The sequence below is a fragment of the Lithobates pipiens genome, unplaced genomic scaffold, assembly GCF_037356315.1.
Source record: "Lithobates pipiens isolate NorthernLeopardFrog02 unplaced genomic scaffold, aLitPip1_a1.2 Scaffold_23, whole genome shotgun sequence".
NCBI lineage: Eukaryota > Metazoa > Chordata > Amphibia > Anura > Ranidae > Lithobates > Lithobates pipiens.
Genome location: NW_027507785.1, coordinates 117,927,964 through 117,950,004, shown reverse-complemented (window position 1 = coordinate 117,950,004; position 22,041 = coordinate 117,927,964). Strand labels below are relative to the sequence as shown.

Below are 22,041 nucleotides of genomic sequence, written 5' to 3'. Positions count from 1 at the left end.
TGCGGGGTCACAGTGCATGCTTGGCCAATCATGAGCCAGCAATGCACTGCGCCATCGCAGTGAATTGTGGGCCGTGAGCGCCACATGAATTTGACGCGAACGGACCAAAATGTTCGGACTTCGCCGAACGGACGAACAGCCAATGTTCGAGTCGAACGTACGTTCGACTCGAACACGAAGCTCATCCCTAATCTGCATACGTATTTTAGGTTAATGACTCAAGTATTCGATCAAGAGGGTCAAAATGACAGCCAATCAACTAGCAATTTGAGAAGGAGAGGTAAGGAACAGAAGTCTCTGTGTTTCTCTCATGACCGGTTTTCTTTGATCGGGAGGCTAAATAAGGCTCAGTTAAAATAAAAACTCTGTTGGTCCCTATAGAAATAATATAAGAAAAATATAGAAGCACAGTAATACTACCACTAAATAAAGACCAACTTCAGATCAGCCAAAATTGCTTATTTAGCTTAGGTGGGTCCAATAGAGGGGATTACCTACCTTTTTTTCATGTTTCCACAGGTTTCTTGCCTTCTGGTTTTGGTAGTGACAACTGATCCCACAAAGCTGCTCCTCTTCTCTGGTTGTGTCCACCATCTTGCCCTGTCTTTAAGCCCAATGCAGAACCAGCAGCTACAGCTGGTCCTGTGTTGTACAACGTACGTGATGACATTGTGGGCCTGCGCCCAGACTACAGCACCAGCTACCATGAGACCAAGTTGTAAGGTAAGTATTACCCTTACTGAGGTGGTTGCTAATACCAGTACAGTTCTCAAAAGACATCATCAATACAGTTCCTATGTAAAGATCTCTTTAGTGCCCTGTAAAACATGCACAAATTAGGCAGAAAGCAAGTCCATAAAGTAGCAAGTCCATGATTAACCACTTCAATACAGGGCACTTAAACACCTTCCTGCCCAGACCAATTTTGAGCTTTCAGCGCTGTCGCACTTTGAATGACAATTGCGCGGTCATGCTACACTGTACCCAAATGAAATTTTTATCATTTTTTTCCCACAAATAGAGCTTTCTTTTGGTGGTATTTGATCACCTCTACGGTTTTTATTTTTTGCGCTACAAATAAAAAAATAACGAAAATTTTGAAAAAAAAAATGTTTTTTTTTGTTTCAGTTTCAAAACTTTGTAAATAAGTACGTTTTCTCCTTCACTGATGGGCACTGATGGGGCTACACTGATGGGCACTGATAAGGCGGCACTGATGGGCACCAATGTGGCACCAATGAAGTGGCACTGATAGGCGGCACTGATGGGCGACACGGATGGGCGACACGAACGGACACTGATAGGTGGCACAAATTGGCACTGATAGCTGGCACGGATGGGCGGCACGGATGGGTGGCACGGATGGGCGGCACGGATGGGCATGGATAGGCGGCACAGGTGGGCACTCATAGGCGGCACAGGTGGGCACTCATAGGCGGCACAGGTGGGCACTCAGGCGGCACAGGTGGGCACTCATAGGCGGCACAGGTGGGCACTCATAGGCGGCATCGGTGTTATACTATAGTAATGGATGCCAATCAGTGCCAAACAATAATGCATGCCAATCAGTGATGCCCATTGTGGGCACTGATTGGCATCCATTATGGGCACTGATTGGCACCCATTGTGCTGACTGGCATCCCTGGTGGTCTAGGGAGGATTATGACCTTTATTACCTTTTCCCTGGTGGTCTGGTGGCGTCCCTGGTGGTCCAGTGTGGGCATCCTCGGGGGGGCTGTGCTGATAATCGTTTAGCACAGACCCCCCTGTCAGAGGAGCAGCCGATCGGCTCTCCTCTACTCGCGTCTGACAGACGCGAGTGAGGAAAAGCCGATCACCGGCTCTTCCCATTTACACTGTGATCAGCCGTGATTGGACACGGCTGATCACATGGTAAAGAGTCTCCGTCGGAGACTCTTTACCGAGATCGTAGTTGCCGGGTGTCAGACTGACACCCCGCAACAACGATCGCCTAGATGCGCGCCCCCGGGGTGCGCAGCGGCTCATAATCCTGATCACGTCATATGACGTCCGGTCAGGATTATGAAACCACTTTGCCGCCGTCAATTGCCTATAGGGCGGGCGGCAAGTGGTTAACAGTTACGAGTCTATGAACTTCTCCAGGTTTAAGACTTTCACCAGGAACCCTGATTTTTCTCTCATCATCCCCTCTCATCGTTTTGGCAGAAATACTCCAGGAGCCCCACTAGAGGCTCGGAGGTACTGTAGCCCCTTTTATGTGTGTTGGTAACCTTGCTAAAAGCGGCAGGAAAAAATGTTAACCCTTCCAGCTTGGTTACCTCCAGTTCAGGGGTCAACCTGAGGACAGAGTGTAACATCAAATTATACCATTGTAACATTTTGCACCTGTCTCACTTAAAGGGGTTGTAAAGGTAAATGTTTTTTCACCTTAATGCATTCTATGCATTAAGGTGAAAAAACATCTCACACTGCCGGCGCCCCCAGTCTCCCCGTTTTACTTACCTGACCCCTTGAAAATCCCGCCCTCGCCCCCGCCGTCCTCTTCGCCACTCAGCCTGGCCGCTGATTGGCTGGAGTGGATGGATTGAAAGCAGCGCAGCCATTGGCTCGCGCTGCTGTCAATCACATCCAATGATGCACCGCGCCAGGGGAGGGGCCGTGTGATACCGCGAGCAGCTATAGCCGCCGGCTGTATCACGGGAGTGCGCCCACGGGTGCTTCTCACCATGTGAGGGAGCTCGCATGAACTTGAGAAGTACCTGCGGGAGGAATCAGAGACAGCCGGAAGAGCAGGTTCGGGGCCACTCTGTGTAAAACGAGCTGCACAGTGGAGGTAAGTATAACATGTTTATTATTTAAAAAAAAATAAAAAAATTTACTTTACAATCCCTTTAACCACTTCAGCCCCGGACCATTTTGCTGGTCAAAGAGCAGACCACTTTTTGCGATTCGGCACTGCGTTGCTTTAACTGACAATTGCGCGGTCATGCGACGTGGCTCCCAAACAAAATTGACGTCCTTTTTTTCCCACAAATAGAGCTTTCTTTTGGTGGTATTTGATCACCCCAGCAGTTTTTATTTTTTGCGCTATAAACAAAAATAGAGCGACAATTTTGAAAAAAACATTATTTTTTACTTTTTGTTATAATAAATATCCTTCAAAAATATATAAAAAAACATTTTTTTCCATCAGTTTAGGCCGATACGTATTCTTCTACATATTTTTGGTAAAAAAAATCGCAATAAGCGATTATTGATTGGTTTGCGCAAAAGTTATAGTTATAGTGTTTACAAAATAGGGATAGTTTTATGGCATTTTTATTAATACATTTTTTTACTAGTAATGGCGGCGATCAGCGATTTTTATTGTGACTGCGACATTATAGCGGACACATCGGACATTTTTTGACACATTTTTGGGACCATTGTCATTTATACAGCAATCACTGCTATATAAATGCACTGATTCCTGTGTAAATGACACTGGCAGTTAAGGGGTTAACCAGTCGGTGGCAGTGTAGGGGTTAAGTGTTCCTAGGGGTGTGTTACTAACTGTTGGGGGCTGGGCTTTCATTTAGTGAACACTGATCTCTGCTCCAATCACATGGAGCAGAGATCAGTGTCACTAGTTGCTAGGCAGAACGGTGAGATGCTGTTTACAACGGCATCTCTCCGTTCAGCCGCCCCGTGAGACGGCATTAGAGACTGGACGTACCTGTACGCCAATATGCCTGCCCGTGCCATTCTGCCGACCTACATCAGCGTGCGCTGGTCGGGAACCGGTTAATTAACATGAGGGCACAAGTACAGACAGGAAAAACAAGAACTTACACAGGAAGACATGTTAATCCTCTTAAAGTCACATACTTACATTCTTCTCCTCCTCCCTCACTGGCCTCATCCTCCTTCTACTCCTCTTCCTCCTATGTGATTATGGCTTGAGCAGAGTCTCCAGGGAACTGGGTTTATATACATACATAAAAAGGAGGATTGGGATTTTAAATGAGCTGTGTATGAAGAGGCTCAACAATGAAACAATGTAATATGGATGTGTTTATTGTCTAAAACACACAGCAGTAGCATGCAGCATTGAGTACATACAGTGCCTTAAAAAAGTATTCATACCCCTTGAAAGTGTCCACATTTTGTCATGTTACAACCAAAAAATGTAAATGGATTTTATTGGGATTTTATTTGATAGACCATATAATTATGAAGTGGACGGAAAATAATAAATGGTTTTCAAATTTTTTTAAAAATAAATATCTGAAAAGTGTGGCGTGCGTTTGTATTCAGTCCCCTTCACTCTGATACCCCTAACTAAAATCTAGTGGAACCAATTGTCAGAAGTCACCTAATTAGTAACTAGAGTCCACCTGTGTGTAATTGAATCCCGGTATAAATATGGCTGTGCTGTGAAGCCCTCAAAAGTTTGTTAGAGAACCTTAGAGGACAAACAGCATCATGCTGGTAGGTTAATTGGCTTCTGTCTAAATTGGCCCTAGTATATGAATGTGAGTTAGGGACATTAGATTGTAAGCTCTAATATATGTAAAGCGCTGTGTAAATTGACAGCGCTATATAAATACCTTAAATAATAAAAATAATAATAATGAAGGCCAAGAAACACACCAGACAGGTCAGGGATAAAGTTGTGGAGATGTTTAAAGCAGGGTTAGGTTATAAAAAATATCCCAAGCTTGAACATCTCACGGAGCACTATTCAAACCATCATCCAAAAATGGAAAGAGAATGGCACAACTGCAAACCTACCAAGACATGGCCATCCACCTAAACTGATAGGTCAGGCAAGGAGAGCATTCATCAGACAATCAGCCAAGAGCCCCGTGGTAACTCTGGAGGAGTTGCAGAGATCCACAGCTCAGGCGGGAGAAACTGTCCACAGGAAAACTATTAGAACCGGTTCACACAGGGGCGACTCAGATACGACTTCAGGTCGCCCCTAGTCGCCTCAGGTCGGACAACATGTAAAAATCAATGTAAGTGAACGAGAGCCGTCTTAATGCACGCTACTATATATACCGTAATATATATATATATTTTTTTTAATCTCTTTTAATGTATTTAAAAATTCTTTGGTTGAGTTCCTTGTGCTGCAAGCCCTCCCTTGAAAAAAAGTATTCATACCCCTTGACATTTTCCACATTTTGATTCTCTGATGAATGCTCTCCTTGTCCGGCCTGTCAGTTTAGGTGGATGGCCATGTCTTTCCATTTTCCGATGATGGAATGAACAGTGCTCGGTGAGATGTTCAAAGCTTGGGATGCTTTTTTATAACCTAACCCTGCTTTATACTTCTCCACAACCTTATCCCTCGCCTGTCTGGTCTGCTCCTTGGCCTTCATGATGCTGATTGTTCACTACTGTTCTCTAACAAACCTCTGAGGGCTTCACAGAATAGCTGTATTTATACTGAGATTATATTACACACAGGTGGACTCTATTTACTAATTAGGTGACTTCTGAAGGCAATTGGTTCCACTAGATTTTTGTTAGGAGTATCAGAGTCAAGGGGACTGAATACAATTTCACACCACACTTTTCACATATTTATTTGTAAAAAATGTTGAAAACCATTTATCATTTTCTATCACATAAAATCCCAATAAAATACATTTACGTTTTTGGTTGTAACAAATGTGAAAGATTTCAAGGGGTCTGAATACTCTTTCAGGGAATGGTAATCTAGCAGAAAGTTCCTAGCCTGGGTGGCTCCAGAGTGACGGATTCCATGACACCATTTTTGTTTTTGTTTTCACTTGTTGGGCTTTTTTCCCTTTTTATTATATTTATTTATTTTTCATCATCATTTGTTATGGATATAGTAGTAGGGTGGCACACAGCCAACATACAATGCAGAGGGTAGGGCAGGCGACAGCAAATGTAGAAGAAAAATGCTATGGCTAGGGGGGAGGGCAGGCAAGCAGCAGTCGCCAACACCCTCACCTGCTGTAACAACCTTCCTATGACAGGTTTTTGCTGAAAGAGGAACTGCAGTCTGCTCACATAATTTGTAATAAAAACATCTTTGCCATTGTGAAGCTTCCCTCCAACCACTTTGCATATTATTTTATATATATAAAATAGTATATATATAAAAAAACAGATAAAACTTCAAAACAGAAAGTCCACTAATTAAATATATATATATATTTAGCAGCGCTCAACATGCAAGATCTTGTTCAGATGTTGTTCATATGTGCTCTTGAAAAAATGGTGATAGAGTCCAACACGTGAAAAAAGAAGAAGAAAGATCGGAACCACCTTCCCCCTGACGTTTTCCACCTTATGTGCTCTCAAAGGTGGAAGGTGGTTCCGATCTTTCTTCTTCTTTTTTCACGTGTTGGACTCTATCACCATTTTTTCAAGAGCACATATGAACAACATCTGAACAAGATCTTGCATGTTGAGTGCTGCTATATATATATATTTAATTAGTGAACTTTCTGTTTTGAAGTTTTATCAGTTTTTTTATATATATATACTATTTTATATTATGTATGTTTTAAATAAGCAGCAGCTATTACTATTATTCTTCTGATTTAATTGAATTTCTTAGTGATCACAAGTGTTGGTCCAAATATTATTATTATTTTTCTTTTAAATCGGAATCCTGAAGCGCTGAGCAGTGTGCTATTGTAGTTAGGGACGATAAATTTTCAGCACGCAGGTTTGGAATATTTTATATATATACTGTGATTCTGCATTTGCCAAATATGCTGCAGAAATCTCCCTCCACTAAGTCTGGCTGCAGCCATTTTAACCGTGGGCAGCTGAAGCTGCTGCCTGTTCACTTCCTGAATTTACACAGACACACAGAGGCACACCCCCAGCTCTGCAGCTCTCATTAGCCCTCTTATGACTCAGCCCTCCCCCTTCCTGGCAATTTCTCATAAGAGTGAGTAAGAGAGCTGTGCATGATGTCATAAGCCTAGGCTAATGACCAGACAAGAAACAGGAAGTGGGCTGTATAAGGTATTTACTGGCAGAAATAAAATGTTTTACTATCCAAAGTTAAATCAAAAAGGACTGAAGATTTAATAGATGGAAAGTTGAAAAAATAACCGAAGGTCTGCTTTAAGTTGAGGAGAAAAATAATGTTCTCAAAAACACTTCAATTGCTTCCATACCAGCTAGTAAAAATAGTCCCCTTTTGCTAGCTCATAACCTGCACTTGCTCTAAATTAACATTTTTCCAACCCCTCCACACTTTTTATGTATTTTTTTGTTAAACATTATTTTACAGATTACCTTTTATACTTGTCATTTGTTAAATGTTTGAAATTTATTTTTTCCTTGTAAGACCATAACTACCCTGGTCAAGGGTATGCGTTTTCTGTTTTTCTATTACGTGTTGACACTATTGACTGTTGCACTATTTAGTTAAAGTGGATGTAAACTCAATTTTTTTTTTTTTTTTTTTATGTTATAATGTATAGTATAAGATTTCCTATCATTTGAGCCCAATCTTGCCACAAAGAGTTAATCCATCTCTGAGCAATCCTCTTTTATTGTTCAGAGAGATAAATCTTGACAGAGAAAAACTTTGTCAAATCCTCCCCCTTGCTGTGAGTGACAGGTGATTTACATATCTCGTGCACTAACCTAAGAGACATGCATTATTTTTTAACTCCCTCCCCCACTCCTTTCTTCTGCTGCTCTGCAAGGATTGGATGTTCCACACCTCAGCATAATTAGGCATGCTGAAGTCATGTAGTTACTTTCCTGTGTCTTTTCACTGGATGTTAGAGATCATAGCAGAAGTTCAGTGTAAGAAATACACAGGAGAAAATGCATATTGACAAGGGGAGTGTAGAGGTGGGCGGGGCGTCTACTGACATCATGACTCCACCCACCGAGCTCTAGACAACAGACCCACCCACAGAATCTTCAGTTTTTCAGCTCTCATAGCAGACGGGGGAGACATTTGACAGGTAGAGGTACATGATACATGTCTATCCTTATAGATAGCCCCTATGACAGTAGTTTAGAAAGGATGGCATTGGGTTTACATCCACTTTAATTAAATTTTTGGAAGCACTTTAGCACTTCATCGCAGATAAATGACACCTTCTTTCATGTATTTTTATAAGCACACACAATCACAGTTATGTTACATATATTTAGAGTCCAGAGATTGTGGGAGATAGAAAAAGGGGAACCACCGCTCCAAGATAGCCCTCCAGGGCAAATGCTCTTCTTCCTATCAGTGAGCCCCAGGTGCTGGCTGATACATACACAATAGGCAGGTAGACAGGACAAAACTCTGGATAGCCGCACACCGGAAAAAGACTTAAATCCTGTGTTTTATTGAAAATCGTAGGTCACATCACACCAAATAGTCCACAGCAAAGGAAAAGGGTACAAAAATACTGACGCGTTTCACACTGCAATCAGTGCTTACTCATAGCAGCTATGAGTAAGCACTGATCCCAGTGCAAAACGCGTCAGCTTGTACGCTTTTCCTTTGCTGTGGACTATTTGATGTGATGTGACCTACGATTTTCAATAAAACACAGGATTTTAAGTCTTTTTTTGCTATGTCCTGTCTACCTGCATATCTTACAATATTGTCGATACATTGTTAAAATAAGTAATGTATCAACAATATATGTAAGTAATTATTGAAGTACAATATTATTCATAGCGCTTTCAAGTGCACAATGGGGTTTATTTACTAAAGCTGTAAAGTGCAAAATCACTTCTGCCTGGAAGCTCATTGGTTTCTATGCAGAAATGAGCCTGATTTTGCACGTTCCAGTTTTAGTAAATAAACCCCATTGTGTACTTAAAAGTGGGGTATACCTGTATTTAGTTAACGTTGCCCTGCTAAGGATGTGCCTCCTGGAAGTCCTTTTTTCCCACAGCAATTCCTATATGATAATGTTAAAAAAATATGATGTATAGAAACTATAGAAAACATTCTTCCATGAATGGTATGCATACAAACAGAACAGTAAAAGCATACATCTTTGTTATAATAAATCCACAATTTTAAAAGCATACATATTAAGAAAAAATCCATTAATGAATTGAATAGGTTTTATGTTGCTCTGTGTACCATTGATATTATGTATATGATGTATATATTCTGCATGCCTCCACATCTGTCATAGATGGATGTTTTGTTTGGTTTCCAATTATCACATTATTTATAACCTTCATGGCCAAAGCACTTATAATGTGGTGACTTTTGTTTGTTTTCTATAGCTCTAACCCTGGGATTGTCTGGAGAAGGTTGTTATACAACACATACAGTAGAACACTGTATGTCACGGTTGTCAACAGGAGGACGTCATTCTTTAAATTAGGTGTTAATCTTCAAGTTGAAGGCCAACTCTGGTCCCCAGAAGGTTAAAAAAGTTTTCCCACTTTAACTGCCAACCTACCCAGCTGCATATACAGTACTTACCTTACAGTTGGTATTCTGCTTCTCTTCTTCTCTTGTTTAGTCGCTATGAATATGAGAAAAACCTGGTACTCTTATGCCGCGTACACACGACTGGACTTTTCGACAGACTAAGTCCAACAGAATGAATCCGTCGGATATTACGATCGTGTATGGGCTCCAGCTGACTTTTTTTTCCCAAAAATCCAACGGACCTAGAAATAAAGCATGTTTCAAATTTTTCCAACAGACTCGAGTCTGGTCGAAAAATCAGTTCGTCTGTATGCTAGTCCGACGGACAAAAACCGTTGCTAGGGCAGCTATTGGCTACTGGCTATGAACTTCCTTATTCTAGTCCGGTCGTACGTCATCACGTTCAAGTCTGTCGCACTTTGGTGTGATAGTGTGTGGCCAAGTTCGTTCATTTGGAAAGTCCATCGGAACTCTGTCGAAAGTCCGTCGGGAAGACCTTGGAGCTAGTCCGCCAAAAAGTCTGGTCGTGTGTACGCGGCATTCGGAATGCAGAGTATAAAACTCACTCCTACATTACAGTGTTGGTGGTTAACTGTTCAGGCACCCAATGGTGTTACATGGGGAAAGTATATTCAGCCAAGTACTTTTGATCAATTGTTGGTACCCTTGCCAGACAGAAAAAACAGGTTGGTTACATCACTTTTCTCCTCAGCAGTTAAGCAATTCAACCCAGTCATTATTTTGGCCCAGTCTGTGAGGGGACAATGAGGGAGAATCAGCAAATTGATGAGGTCATCCTGCTCTTCTCTCTTGCAATTATGTGTATAGTGTTATTATAAAGAAGATAGCAGGTAGTTGTCTTAGGCCGCGTACACACGGGCGGATTGTCTGTCCAACTTAGTCCGCTGAACAGTGTTTCAGCGGACAATCCGCTCGTGTGTGGGCTTCAGCGGACTTTTTCAGCGGACAATCTGACGAACAAAGTCTTACGGAATTTCCGTAAGACAGTCCGTTCAAACTTGGTTTTGTCCGTCCAAACTTGGTTTCAGCGGACAGTCCGCTCGTGTGTAGGCAAGTTGGACGGACTAAGTATGGCGCATGCTCAGAAAGGATTTACACGGCCGAAGGTTGCATTGCAGTGTATAGGACGTCGTTTTTCTAGTCCCGTCGTACGTGCTGTAGACGTCATCGCGCACGCTTTTAGCGGACTGTCTGCTCATCGTGTGTGGTCAAGTCCGTTCATGCAAATTTTGAACGGACTGTCTGTCGGATTGTCTGACGAACTTAGTTGGGCAGACAATCCGCCCGTGTGTACGCGCCCTTAGTTGTATGTGAAAAAATTTTTTTTTAGCCCTCGTTCACACTGAACACAGCTTTAAAATCTTTTAACTTCAACTGAACTCGCAAAATTTCAAAGCCTCATTTCAGTCTGACTTCAGGGGTGAATTGAAAGACATCTGTGTGGGTTCATGTACAGATGTCTATTGAAATCACTCCTGAAGTCACCAAAAGTAGTGCAGGAATGAGTTTTGGAAATCGATGCAGTGCCATCAAGTCGGGGTCGCACAGATTGGGACGCTCCTATTGCCGGCAATAGACTCCGATTCGACCTGTAAAATCTCATGTTAAATTCTGCCGATTTGAACGGGGGCTTAATGATTTTCTAATGAAAACATAACTAGATTAAATGTTATTTTTTTAAATGGCACACACATGCAGTCCGAGACATCCAGTTTATATACCATAGACTGCTATCATGCAGGGCTGATTGTGGCTCCCGTATCCAGCCCTTGCCATCCTCACACACGCCTTCATTAACACTGGCTGGATTATTGGGTGGGCTGATTGTTCATATTGGCTTAATTCCACCTGGCCATCTCTCCTAAATCCCTTGTGGGACATATGGATGTGACCCCCTTGAGATGCGCTGCAGCAGCACGAAGCTTTGTGAATCTGGTCTATTTATGCATGCTCCACCTGACTCATCTGAGGAAGATTGTCTACAATTGAAACGCGTTGGGAAATTGGTGATGACACAATTACTTGCTTCTGTATGGTGCTTGTTGTTATCATTCCCTGTTGGGAAGAAAAGTTGATGATATTGTGCGTTTAGAATATTTTTTGTATAGACTAATTTTTTTATCTTTTTTTGTACCAATAAACATTTCTTCTTTTTGGTTCAAGGATGCTTTCTGTCTGTAACCAAGTCCCAGGCTTTCTTTGTATACAATATTCAGAGACCTATGATATAATCCCCCCAATCTATATTCTTTAAATGGCTGACAATTTCCTTAAATATCACTGATGTGTTATTTCTTAACTCCATTGATCGCTGAGCTTAAGGCCTGATGCACTACAGTCCATTTAACATGGATTCCTATAGAACACGTTCTGTAGTGCAAATCTGCAAAATGCACAGGTGTGAACCAGACCTTACACCCAGTATACTTGGCACTGATTCATGTTTTGTTTAAGACAATTGAACCCTCCTCTGCTTAAGGCCCCTTTCACATTGCTGCGACTTAAAGATGTGCGATTTTCCTGTGATTTTGACGTGATTTTAGGGAATGCCTGTATAAACTTGAGGTCTATGGACCTCCACTCGCATCAAAGTCGGACCAAAGTAGTACAGGGACTACTTTGAAGTCGCACAGATATGAATGGCACTCATTGGAAATCATGGGGTACGACTTGTCCTGCGACTTTGCAGTCGCAGGACAAGTCGTACAAGTGTGAAAGGGGCCTTAGTGTAAAACTCTTAATTAGTTCCACAATATATCATAACAAGTGTTGAGTAATAAATTAAGGTAGTTGTTAGATAATATAACCATGGCATCCTGCACTAAGCTGTGCTTTTCATATCCTTATATACAAAAAAGGCACAAAGACACAATATCACAAATGAAGTTCTTAGCTCTTAGAAATAAATCAATTATATTTATTTAATATTATTTTCCATTCAAAATATACACAAGCCTATTGTTCACAAAAAATTATTTAAACCCAACTGACCCTAGGTTCACACTTGTGCAGGCTTGCAGCACATGTTTGTGTGGGCACAACAGCCCATTTTTTTGGCTGGGTTGCTGTGCTTGCGTTTTTTGCAAAAAACAGGTGCTTGCACTTTTGAAACAATGCGACGGCAGGGAAATTATACGGTGCAAAAGCACCATGCGATTTTCTTGCGGCTCCCGCACTCACAAACACTGGTTGAGATGTGTGGGAATGAATGGCAGCCCCATGCTTCTCTAACAAGCATCATGTTTTGGCTGCAGGTGGTTACGAATAGGGTTGCCACCTGTCTGGGATTCACCTGGACAGTTTGGGTTTGGAATCATGCGTCCAGGTTTCAGACTGCCTGAAACCCGGACACATTATTCAGTCTGGACTATGGCTTCTCATGGTTGCTGGTTGCAGTTGGCTAAGCTGAGAGTGTTACACTCTTTTTCACACTGCCCAAAGCTAGCACTAACAATTCCCCCCCAAAAAAAAACACACAGACAGGAGAGGAAAGAGGGCTTGCTATGCACCTCTCTCCCGCCCCTAGCCCCTGTGTCTGCCCACACTTAAATCTCCAGCGCTGTGCCTCAGAAAGGGATAGTGGGAGCTGGAAATTGGAAGTCTAGCAGCCTCAGATTCATCTGGATGAGAGGTGCTGACAGCCAAGGGGGGAGTGAGCTCACCATCCATTCCTGTCTGTGACTGAAGTCTCCCCCTTCTCTCTCCTGCTTCTGAGTGAGTACACTAAGGTAAACCAGGGTTCTCAGAGCACCTCTTACATCAGAGTTCTCCTTTACACCAGAGGCCACAGTGTTCCCCCTTACAGCAAAGTCCTCTCCGTACATCAGAGTACTCAGTGTTCCCCTTAAACCAGGGTTCTCAGAGCATCCCTTATGTTAGAGCCCCCAGAGTTCTCCCTTATAGTGAAAGGGAACGCTGTGAGTTCAGATGTAAAAGCGGAACTCTGTGGATTCAGATTTAAAAGGGGAACTCTGTGGATTCTGATGTAAAGGGGGACTCTTGTTTTTAACGTCATATGATTAGAAATGTTATTTAATAGAAAAATATATGTATAGTTTATACTATAAAAATTGCTGTGCACCACTAAAGTGTTTGGGTTTGATTTGAAGAAAAGGTGGCAAGCTTAGTTACGGATGCGGGAACAGCATGATTCCCACAAGCCACAGTGTAAACCTAGCCTGAACCTCTATTTTTAATCAGCTAAATACATTCCAGGTGTATCAAAACGAAATGTGTGTTAAAAGTCTTCACACTCAATGTGACTTTGAAGACGTGCTACTTCACTTGAAGTAGCACAATTTTAAAGCTGAGATTTTAGGTGCGACTTGCCTGACATCTGTGCAACTTCATAAGCCGATATCTATGCAAGTCGCATCTGAAACCGCAAAAAATAGTGCAGGAACCTTTTTTTTAAATCAGTTCAGCACCGCAAAGTTGGAGTCACACCAATTGGAACAGTTCCATTTCCAACAATAGGCATAGCTCCCAACTGTCCCTGATTTCGAGCAATGTCCCTTTGTCCCTCTTTCCCCTTCATTTGTCCCTCATTTTGGTCTGATCCATATAGATGTATATAAAATGCACTTTTTATATTTCTGTGCTAAACCTTTCATCTGATTTCTAAAATGCTGCATTTGTAAATTCCAAAAGCCAATATAAAGGAATAGTAGTGTTAAAAAAGCACGTTTAACCAATCTTGTTATTTTTTTGTACAATTCTCCTTTAAGGGGGTGTGGCAAGGGGTGTGTCCTATGCCTGCATACTTTTGCTGGTCGGTGTTCCTCATTTTCATCTCAAAAAGTTGGGAGGTATGCAATAGGGGCAACTTGTCTTGCAATTTGGAACTGTCAAGTGCACTGGTGTGAACGGGGGCATAATGTTCTCTTTACTCATCCTTACTATAGAATTACCCCCATTGGATTGCCTTGTCTATTGTGGCTGTCTCTGCATAAACATCAGTGTTTCAATGAAACAGCCCAGCACAGGCATCAAAATAAGTACAGAAGTTAAATGATCTTCTATTGAGATTCCGCGTATGCAGACCAAGCAAGTACAAACTTGCTTCAGAGACAGGCTACTGTTTACATGGAGTGTAAGGTTATATTCACACCAGCTATTAAGACCCCTTTCACACTGCGGGCGTTTTTCAGGCGATACAGCGCTAAAATAGTGCCTGAAAAAAGCGGCTCCATTCACGCCAGTGTGGAAACCCGAGGGCTATCACACTGGAGCGGTGCACTGGCAGGGTGTGAGAAAAAGTCCTGCCAGCAGCTTCTTTGGAGCGGTGAAGGAACGGGGAACTCACGGCTCCTCCACCGCTCCTCCCCGCTGAAAACAATGGGGAAGCTCTGCAATACCGCCAGCAAAACGCAGCTCCGGCAGCATTTTTTGCGGGCGTATTTAACCCCTTTTCGGCTGCTAGCGGGGGGTTAAAACCACCCCACTAGCCGAATAGCGCCACTAAAACTACTGTAAAGCGTCGCTTTATCACTGACACCATAGGTGGCACGGTGTGAAAGGGCTCTAAGGCTGGTATGAAATGTAGTGGCAGAAATCTTTAGTTCCCAGCTGTGGATGAGAGAGGGTACAGCCTCGGGCTCCCTTTACTATAATGACAGGTCACTCTCTGCAAGGCCAGTAATTATTTGTAGTGACCGCTGCTGGATGCGCCTGCTGGACAATCATTAGAAAACATTCAGATTATTGATAATCTGGGGATTCCACTCTTTTGGGCAAACCCAAGAAGCCATTGGGCTTGATTTACTAAAACTGGACAGTGCAAAATCTGGTGCAGCTATTCACAGAAACCAATCAGCTTCCAGTATTTTTTATCAAAGCTTAAAGGGTTTGTTAACCCAGATACACAAGTCTATGCCAGCCCTTCTATTGGAGGTTGGCATAGCACACTATGTCATTCGATTTAAAAAACGAACATTGTAATTATCTTGTGAAAGTCACATGACAAGTTGCACAAGTGTGAATGGGGTCTTAAACAGAGATACCCTGTTTCCCCCAAAATAAGACCTAGCGTGATTGTCGGTGATGGCTGCAATATGAGCCCTACACCCCAAATAAGCCCTAGTTAAAGTCCTTGTAGATCTTATTTTCAGGGTAGGGCTTATTTTTGGGGAAACAGGGTAGGGCTTATTTGGGGGGTAGGGCTTATATTGCAGCCATCACCGACAATCATGCTAGGTCTTATTTTCAGGGAAACAGGGTAGCTTCTTCTAAGGTGACTCCTTCTGTTGGGGCCAAGGGGGTTAATTAGGAACTTTTGACTCATTGTCTTTTGGTAAAATAGAAAAGAATTGGTTTAGCCTGGCATAGCGAACAGCCCTAAACCTCCACCTACAATTAAAAAGTATCACTTGACTCCTCTGCAGCTGGCTATCTCTTTGTTACACGGCTTCTAGTGATCAAGACAATGCCAGGATACCACAGATAGTCAGATAGACTCCAAGCTATTTGTCATTTTTCCAGACAGTGATTTTTTGTTCTGGCTTGGCCCGATGGAACCATTCATACCATGAACCATCATAGATGGCAGTATCTTCCTTGCCCAGAATGTAGGAAGCTAAGGCCAGCTGACAGGCTGTTACGCCACGCCGACACGTAATTGTCAGGGGCTTCTTCAGATCAATTCCTTTATCCTGAAAAAGGCATTGCATCTCCTCAGGTGACTTCTCAAATCCTTCTTCTGTCAAAAAGCTGGTGAACGGGAGGTTTAAGGAGTCAGGAATGTGTCCGGGGAAAATTTCTGTAAATTCAACAAAACAAATTATTAGAAACATGAACAAAATGATAAAAATTGTAAGTCTTATCCTTTATTATTTCCTCCTATTATTTTTTTTTAATTATTTGCATTGGTATATTGCCCATCACAGGCTAAATCTGTCACAGTTCTTCATTTTGTAATAGAACTAAGATTTAACAATGTCTCCAGCCCACAACTCTGGACAATATGGCTTCCATACCCTGTTTCCCTGAAAATAAGACCTAGCATGATTGTCGGTGATGGCTGCAATATAAGCCCTACCCCCCAAATAAGCCCTACCCTGTTTCCCCAAAAATAAGCCCTACCTTGAAAATAAGATCTACAAGGACTTTAACTAGGGCTTATTTGGGGTGTAGAGCTCATATTGCAGCCATCACCGACAATCACGCTAGGTCTTATTTTGGGGGAAACAGGGTAGTGAGGTATTAAACCCAAAAGCAAACATTTAATATATTACAGCTTATCATTTTTTAGGTGTAATAGCTGCATTCATTTTCTTTTTTGCGCTTTCTCTCTTCTGTTTTTCACCTGCTTACCTCAGCCAGTAAGTCTGTTGTTTTTTAAAAGAACAAGCTCTCCAGCAGAATGTTTTAGTTACAATAAGACAAAGCATTTACCACTGGCGGGTGTGCTTACAATGATTATTTTATATTTTTATGTAAAACCTTTATTCCAAAAGGGAAAAACTGTTTGCTGTAACTGCTTATAATTGTGAAAGAAGAATCAAAAAGGGACTTATGGACATTAACTGCTTATAATGTGTTAGCTGGAATTTGGCTTCAATTTGTTAGTATATCTACATCTAGCACTCCCTTCCCCCCAGACTGACAATCAGTGGTGGCCCGCCCATTAGGGGCACACGGGCGCCACCCCCCCCCATCCATGCGACCGGCCCCCCTTATCTACATACAGGATGCCGAAACATGGATTCCAATGGAGGGGGGTTTGAAGAACGTGATTAGAGACAGAGGATATAACAGGCTTCTAAAAAGGGTGGGCTCGGGGTGCAGATCACTGTAATGGTTTACCTAGAGGCGATTCAGTTCGCATTTTGCGCTATATAAGTATTTCATTCATTCATTCATTCATTCATTCATTCATTCATTCACAAATCCCCTCCCCCTATTCTCCTTGTGGTGCCCCCCACCTCACATGGTACCACAGTTTGCAGGGCAGTTTGCTGCCCCTCCTGCCCACCCCTTGTCCCAGCCATGGGTGGCTGTTTGTGGTACAAAGTCTTTGAGACCTGGTTCCAGAACCCTCAATAGGTTCTGAGCAAAGAGGCACTACCAGAAGACAGGCAAAGTAGTTTCTTCATGGTGCCGCTATCTGCTCAGGTTTCTAGAATGCATTAATATTCGCAAAGGTAATCCTTGGATTGCCCTCCATGCCAGATCGTTGTGCCTGTTGGTGAGTTTATTCCTCCATACAAACTTGCAAGTGGCTCGGGGTAGGCCCAGTACAGACTCTACAGTGTCCTTGTCTCTTTTTTGTATTAATTTCTCTTTATTTATTTTTCATTTCATCATATCACAATCCAATTACTTTACAAATAAAAATACATATTATAAAAGAATATGGAATATGGAATTTACTAACCTATGGATCCATCCCCCTTATCTCCCCCTTCCCCCTCCCCCCCTCAGTCCCCCCCCCCCTCGTGCAACTACCACCACAAACTCTATAATCCTCATTATTACGAGTCGATTATTAAAAGGTGTTATAGCCTATCTTATCCTTAGCACATCTGATATAACTAATCAAGTGGATGCTCCATTTCCTTCCACCAAGGGGCCCATATTTTCTCGAACCCTTTAAGATTTCCCCTACGTATATATACCGTCCTTTCTTTCCACATCAGGTCATTCATAGCTTGGGTCCATTCCCTCAAAAGAGGTGCTCCCGTCGCCTGCCATTTCTGTGCGATCAGTTTCCGTGCTTGAAACAAGCACCGTGTGACTGCAGTTGTTATGTTCCACCCTTCCCCGGGGACTCTCCTATAACCCAATATACAGGTTCCTGGGTCCAGGTCTAGCCTTGTCCCAAAGATCCTGTTTATGGTTTCCACTATTTCCTCCCAGTACCGAAACAGCTTTGGACATCTCCACAACATGTGTATGAGGTCTCCAAAGCCCCCACATCTGGGGCAGTCAGCGTCTGTCCTCCTTCCAAACATAAGCAACCTCTTGGGGGTAAAATAGGCACGGTGAATCAGTATCTAGTGCGATATTCTTTGTGATGGGGAGACCGAGGTCAATGGTCCTAATTCCAACACTCTCCTCCACTGTTCCTCTGTAATTGCTCCTATATCCGCCTCCCATTTCTCCTTTTGCTTACCAGAACAAGTTCCTTATTGGGGCCTTTACATAATAGTTCATACATGATAGATATAAACCCCCTGGATTTATCTATCTTATGTATCTTCTGTGACAGAGAGGTCTTATCCAGCTCGGGCGTCTGGGAACCAAACTGTGCTTCCAAAGCATGCCGTAGCTGTAAGTATCGGAAAAATGTCTGCTGTGGAATGTTATATTCCTTTTTTAAGTCCATGAATGATTTCAGGGTTCCACCCTCATATAATTGACCCAGTCTTATTATCCCCTTCTCCTCCCATGTATTAATCTTCCCTATTAATAATACCTCCTGCAAGTTCTTATTGTCCCATAGGGGCGTATATTCTGACCATTCCTTACTCCCCGTCAGTTTTTTTGCAGTTATCCATATTTTACTCATCATTACTATTGTAGGGTCCTTACGTTTAAAAGAGCTTGCCTCTAAAGCATCAGTCAGTATTTCATGTGGAGCCTCTACCAGCCTCCCGCTGCTTTTTGAACTACCCACTTCCTCCTGATTAGTGATGGACGAACTTCCGACGGGACGTTTCGCGAACGCGAAACGCGAACGGGCACAAACGTTCGCGAAAACGACCGTTCGCCGCGGGCTCCATTGACTTCAATGGGAGGCGAATTTCGCAAACCTTTAGGTCGAATTTGCGGCCACGGGGTAATTATTAGGGGGTAGCACGTAGTCCCACCACCTGGACAATAGCATAATACATGTATGAGGTGAATTTGGGATCGATAACTACAAGCATTTTTTTTTTATTTGGGAAATTGTTCTGACAATTCAGGACTATGGAGCTAATGAAGGCAATGGAGGAGAGGGAAGGTCAGGGACCAGGGTAGGCAAACAAGAGGGTGCAGGAGATACAGAGCACTGACAGCAGCACCGTAATACAGAGCACTGACATCAGCACCGTGACATACAGCGCTGACAGCAGCTCCGTGACATACAGCGCTGACAGCAGCTCCGTGACATACAGCGCTGACAGCAGCTCCGTGACATACAGCGCTGACAGCAGCTCCGTGACATACAGCGCTGACAGCAGCTCCGTGACATACAGCGCTGACAGCAGCACCGTGACATACAGCGCTGACAGCAGCTCCGTGACATACAGCGCTGACAGCAGCTCCGTGACATACAGCGCTGACAGCAGCTCCGTGACATACAGCACTGACAGCAGCTCCGTGACATACAGCGCTGACAGCAGCTCCGTGACATACAGCGCTGACAGCAGCACCGTGACATACAGCGCTGACAGCAGCTCCGTGACATACAGCGCTGACAGCAGCTCCGTGACATACAGCGCTGACAGCAGCTCCGTGACATACAGCACTGACAGCAGCTCCGTGACATACAGCGCTGACAGCAGCTCCGTGACATACAGCGCTGACAGCAGCACCGTGACATACAGCGCTGACAGCAGCTCCGTGACATACAGCGCTGACAGCAGCTCCGTGACATACAGCGCTGACAGCAGCTCCGTGACATACAGCACTGACAGCAGCTCCGTGACATACAGCGCTGACAGCAGCTCCGTGACATACAGCGCTGACAGCAGCACCGTGACATACAGCGCTGACAGCAGCTCCGTGACATACAGCGCTGACAGCAGCTCCGTGACATACAGCGCTGACAGCAGCTCCGTGACATACAGCGCTGACAGCAGCTCCGTGACATACAGCGCTGACAGCAGCTCCGTGACATACAGCGCTGACAGCAGCTCCGTGACATACAGCGCTGACAGCAGCTCCGTGACATACAGCGCTGACAGCAGCTCCGTGACATACAGCGCTGACAGCAGCACCGTAAGCAGCCCCAGGAGGAAGTCAGCACAGCACAGGGATGGTGTGATCCCCTCATAATAAGAACCCCCAGGAGGAAGTCAGCACAGCACAGGGATGGTGGGAGCCCCTCATAATAAGAACCCCCAGGAGGAAGTCAGCACAGCACAGGGATGGTGGGAGCCCCTCATAATAAGAACACCCAGGAGGAAGTCAGCACAGCACAGGGATGGTGGGAACCCCTCATAATAAGCAGCCCCAGTAGAAATATGACACCGCTCAACCTCTTCAAAGAGGAGGGTAGGGGCATATAGTACGGTGTGCTTTTTTGGGTCAGGGAAGTGAGCCAAATGAATTAAGAAGGTCTGTGTGATTGATTCCAAAAATTGTTTATAGACATATACATGGTCTACTGATCACATGTGTTGAATTCCTCCGAGATCCATGCCTCATTCATTTTTAGAAATGTGAGGTAGTTAACACTGTCGTGAGCTAGGCGAGTACGCTTATCGGTCACAATCCCCCCTGCTGCGCTGAACGTCCTTTCGGACAGGACACTGGATGAGGGGCAAGCCAACAGTTCGATTGCAAATTGGGCAAGCTCTGGCCAGAGGTCAAGCCTGCCCACCCAGTAGTCTAGGGGTTCATCACTCCTCAGAGCGTCCACATCGGCCGTTAACCCAATGTAGTCGGACACCTGACGGTCTAGGCGTTCCCTGATGCTGGATCCGGATGACACCTGTCGATGGGTCGGCTGAAAGAATGACCTCATATCCGAAGTCACCAACACATCTTCAAACCGGCCTCTTCTTGCAGGCGCTGTTGGATTGGTACCCGCAAATCCTTCTCTGGGAGTGGGAATTGCTCCTCTGCCAGCGCACGCAAAAGCAGAATGCAGCATTTCTCGAAGCAAGGCCTGGAAGTGCTGCATTCTGACAGCCCTCTGCGACGGCGGTAACATTTCCGCCATTTTGTGTTTGTACCGGGGATCTAAGTACGTTGCCACCCAGTACTGGTCCTTGACCCTCATGCTTTTTATACGGGGGTCCCTATTAAAACACTGGAGCATGAAGGCCCCCATTTGCACTCAAGCGGAAGGTATGTGGTGGTGGTGGTGTTGTTGGTGGTAGTGTCTTTGGGGGTGCACATAGCAGAGAGTGAAGAAGAGGGTGCAGATCGAGAGGATGAGGAGGGTGCAGAAGAATAAGGCTGAGTGAGCCACTCAACCAAGTCTGGTGCGTCCTTTAAAGTAATTGAACGCACCTTCTGCAACTTCCCACTTTGGCTCAAGGCTGTTGCTCCTGCCCTACCCCTACCACCCCTGCGGAAGGGCCTGCCTCTTCCTCTGCCTGTCATTTTTTAAATCACCCTGTGACAAAACTCTTAGTCCCTATACCGCTGAAGGACTGCTGCAGTATAGGGCAGCGGTCAGCAGTAGTGCACGTCAACCCTATGTATTGTGGACCGATAGCGGTCCTTACAGAACAGCAGACTGTACTGCACTCAGGCCTATGTACCGTAGCACCCTATACCAAGTTACCAGTCCTTATAAGAACTTTTGTGGACCAAGCAGGTTGTGTGTTAGTGATTAGCAGACTGTACGTCAGTCCCTATACCAATGAAGGACTGCTGCAGTATAGGGCAGCGGTCAGCAGTAGTGCACGTCAACCCTATGTATTGTGGACCGATAGCGGTCCTTACAGAACAGCAGACTGTACTGCACTCAGGCCTATGTACCGTAGCACCCTATACCAAGT

General features: G+C 44.0%; 1 protein-coding gene and 1 long non-coding RNA gene across 2 annotated transcripts in view; one reads left to right on the top strand and one right to left on the bottom strand.

Annotated features, from left to right (window-relative positions):
* Positions 1 to 499: 499 nt before the first annotated feature.
* LOC143927840 (uncharacterized) lies at positions 500 to 11,541 on the top strand. Its single transcript, XR_013262330.1, has 2 exons — positions 500 to 723; positions 9,214 to 11,541. It is a non-coding gene; the product is annotated as an uncharacterized LOC143927840 (long non-coding RNA).
* Positions 11,542 to 12,279: 738 nt separating this feature from the next.
* Positions 12,280 to 22,041, bottom strand: part of LOC143927838 (thiosulfate sulfurtransferase-like) — a 29,392-nt gene continuing 19,630 nt past the window's right edge. The window contains exon 2 of the mRNA XM_077452254.1: positions 12,280 to 16,142. Coding sequence (XP_077308380.1) covers positions 15,847 to 16,142 — 296 coding nt within the window. The 3' untranslated portion in view covers positions 12,280 to 15,846. The remainder of the gene's footprint in view (positions 16,143 to 22,041) is intronic.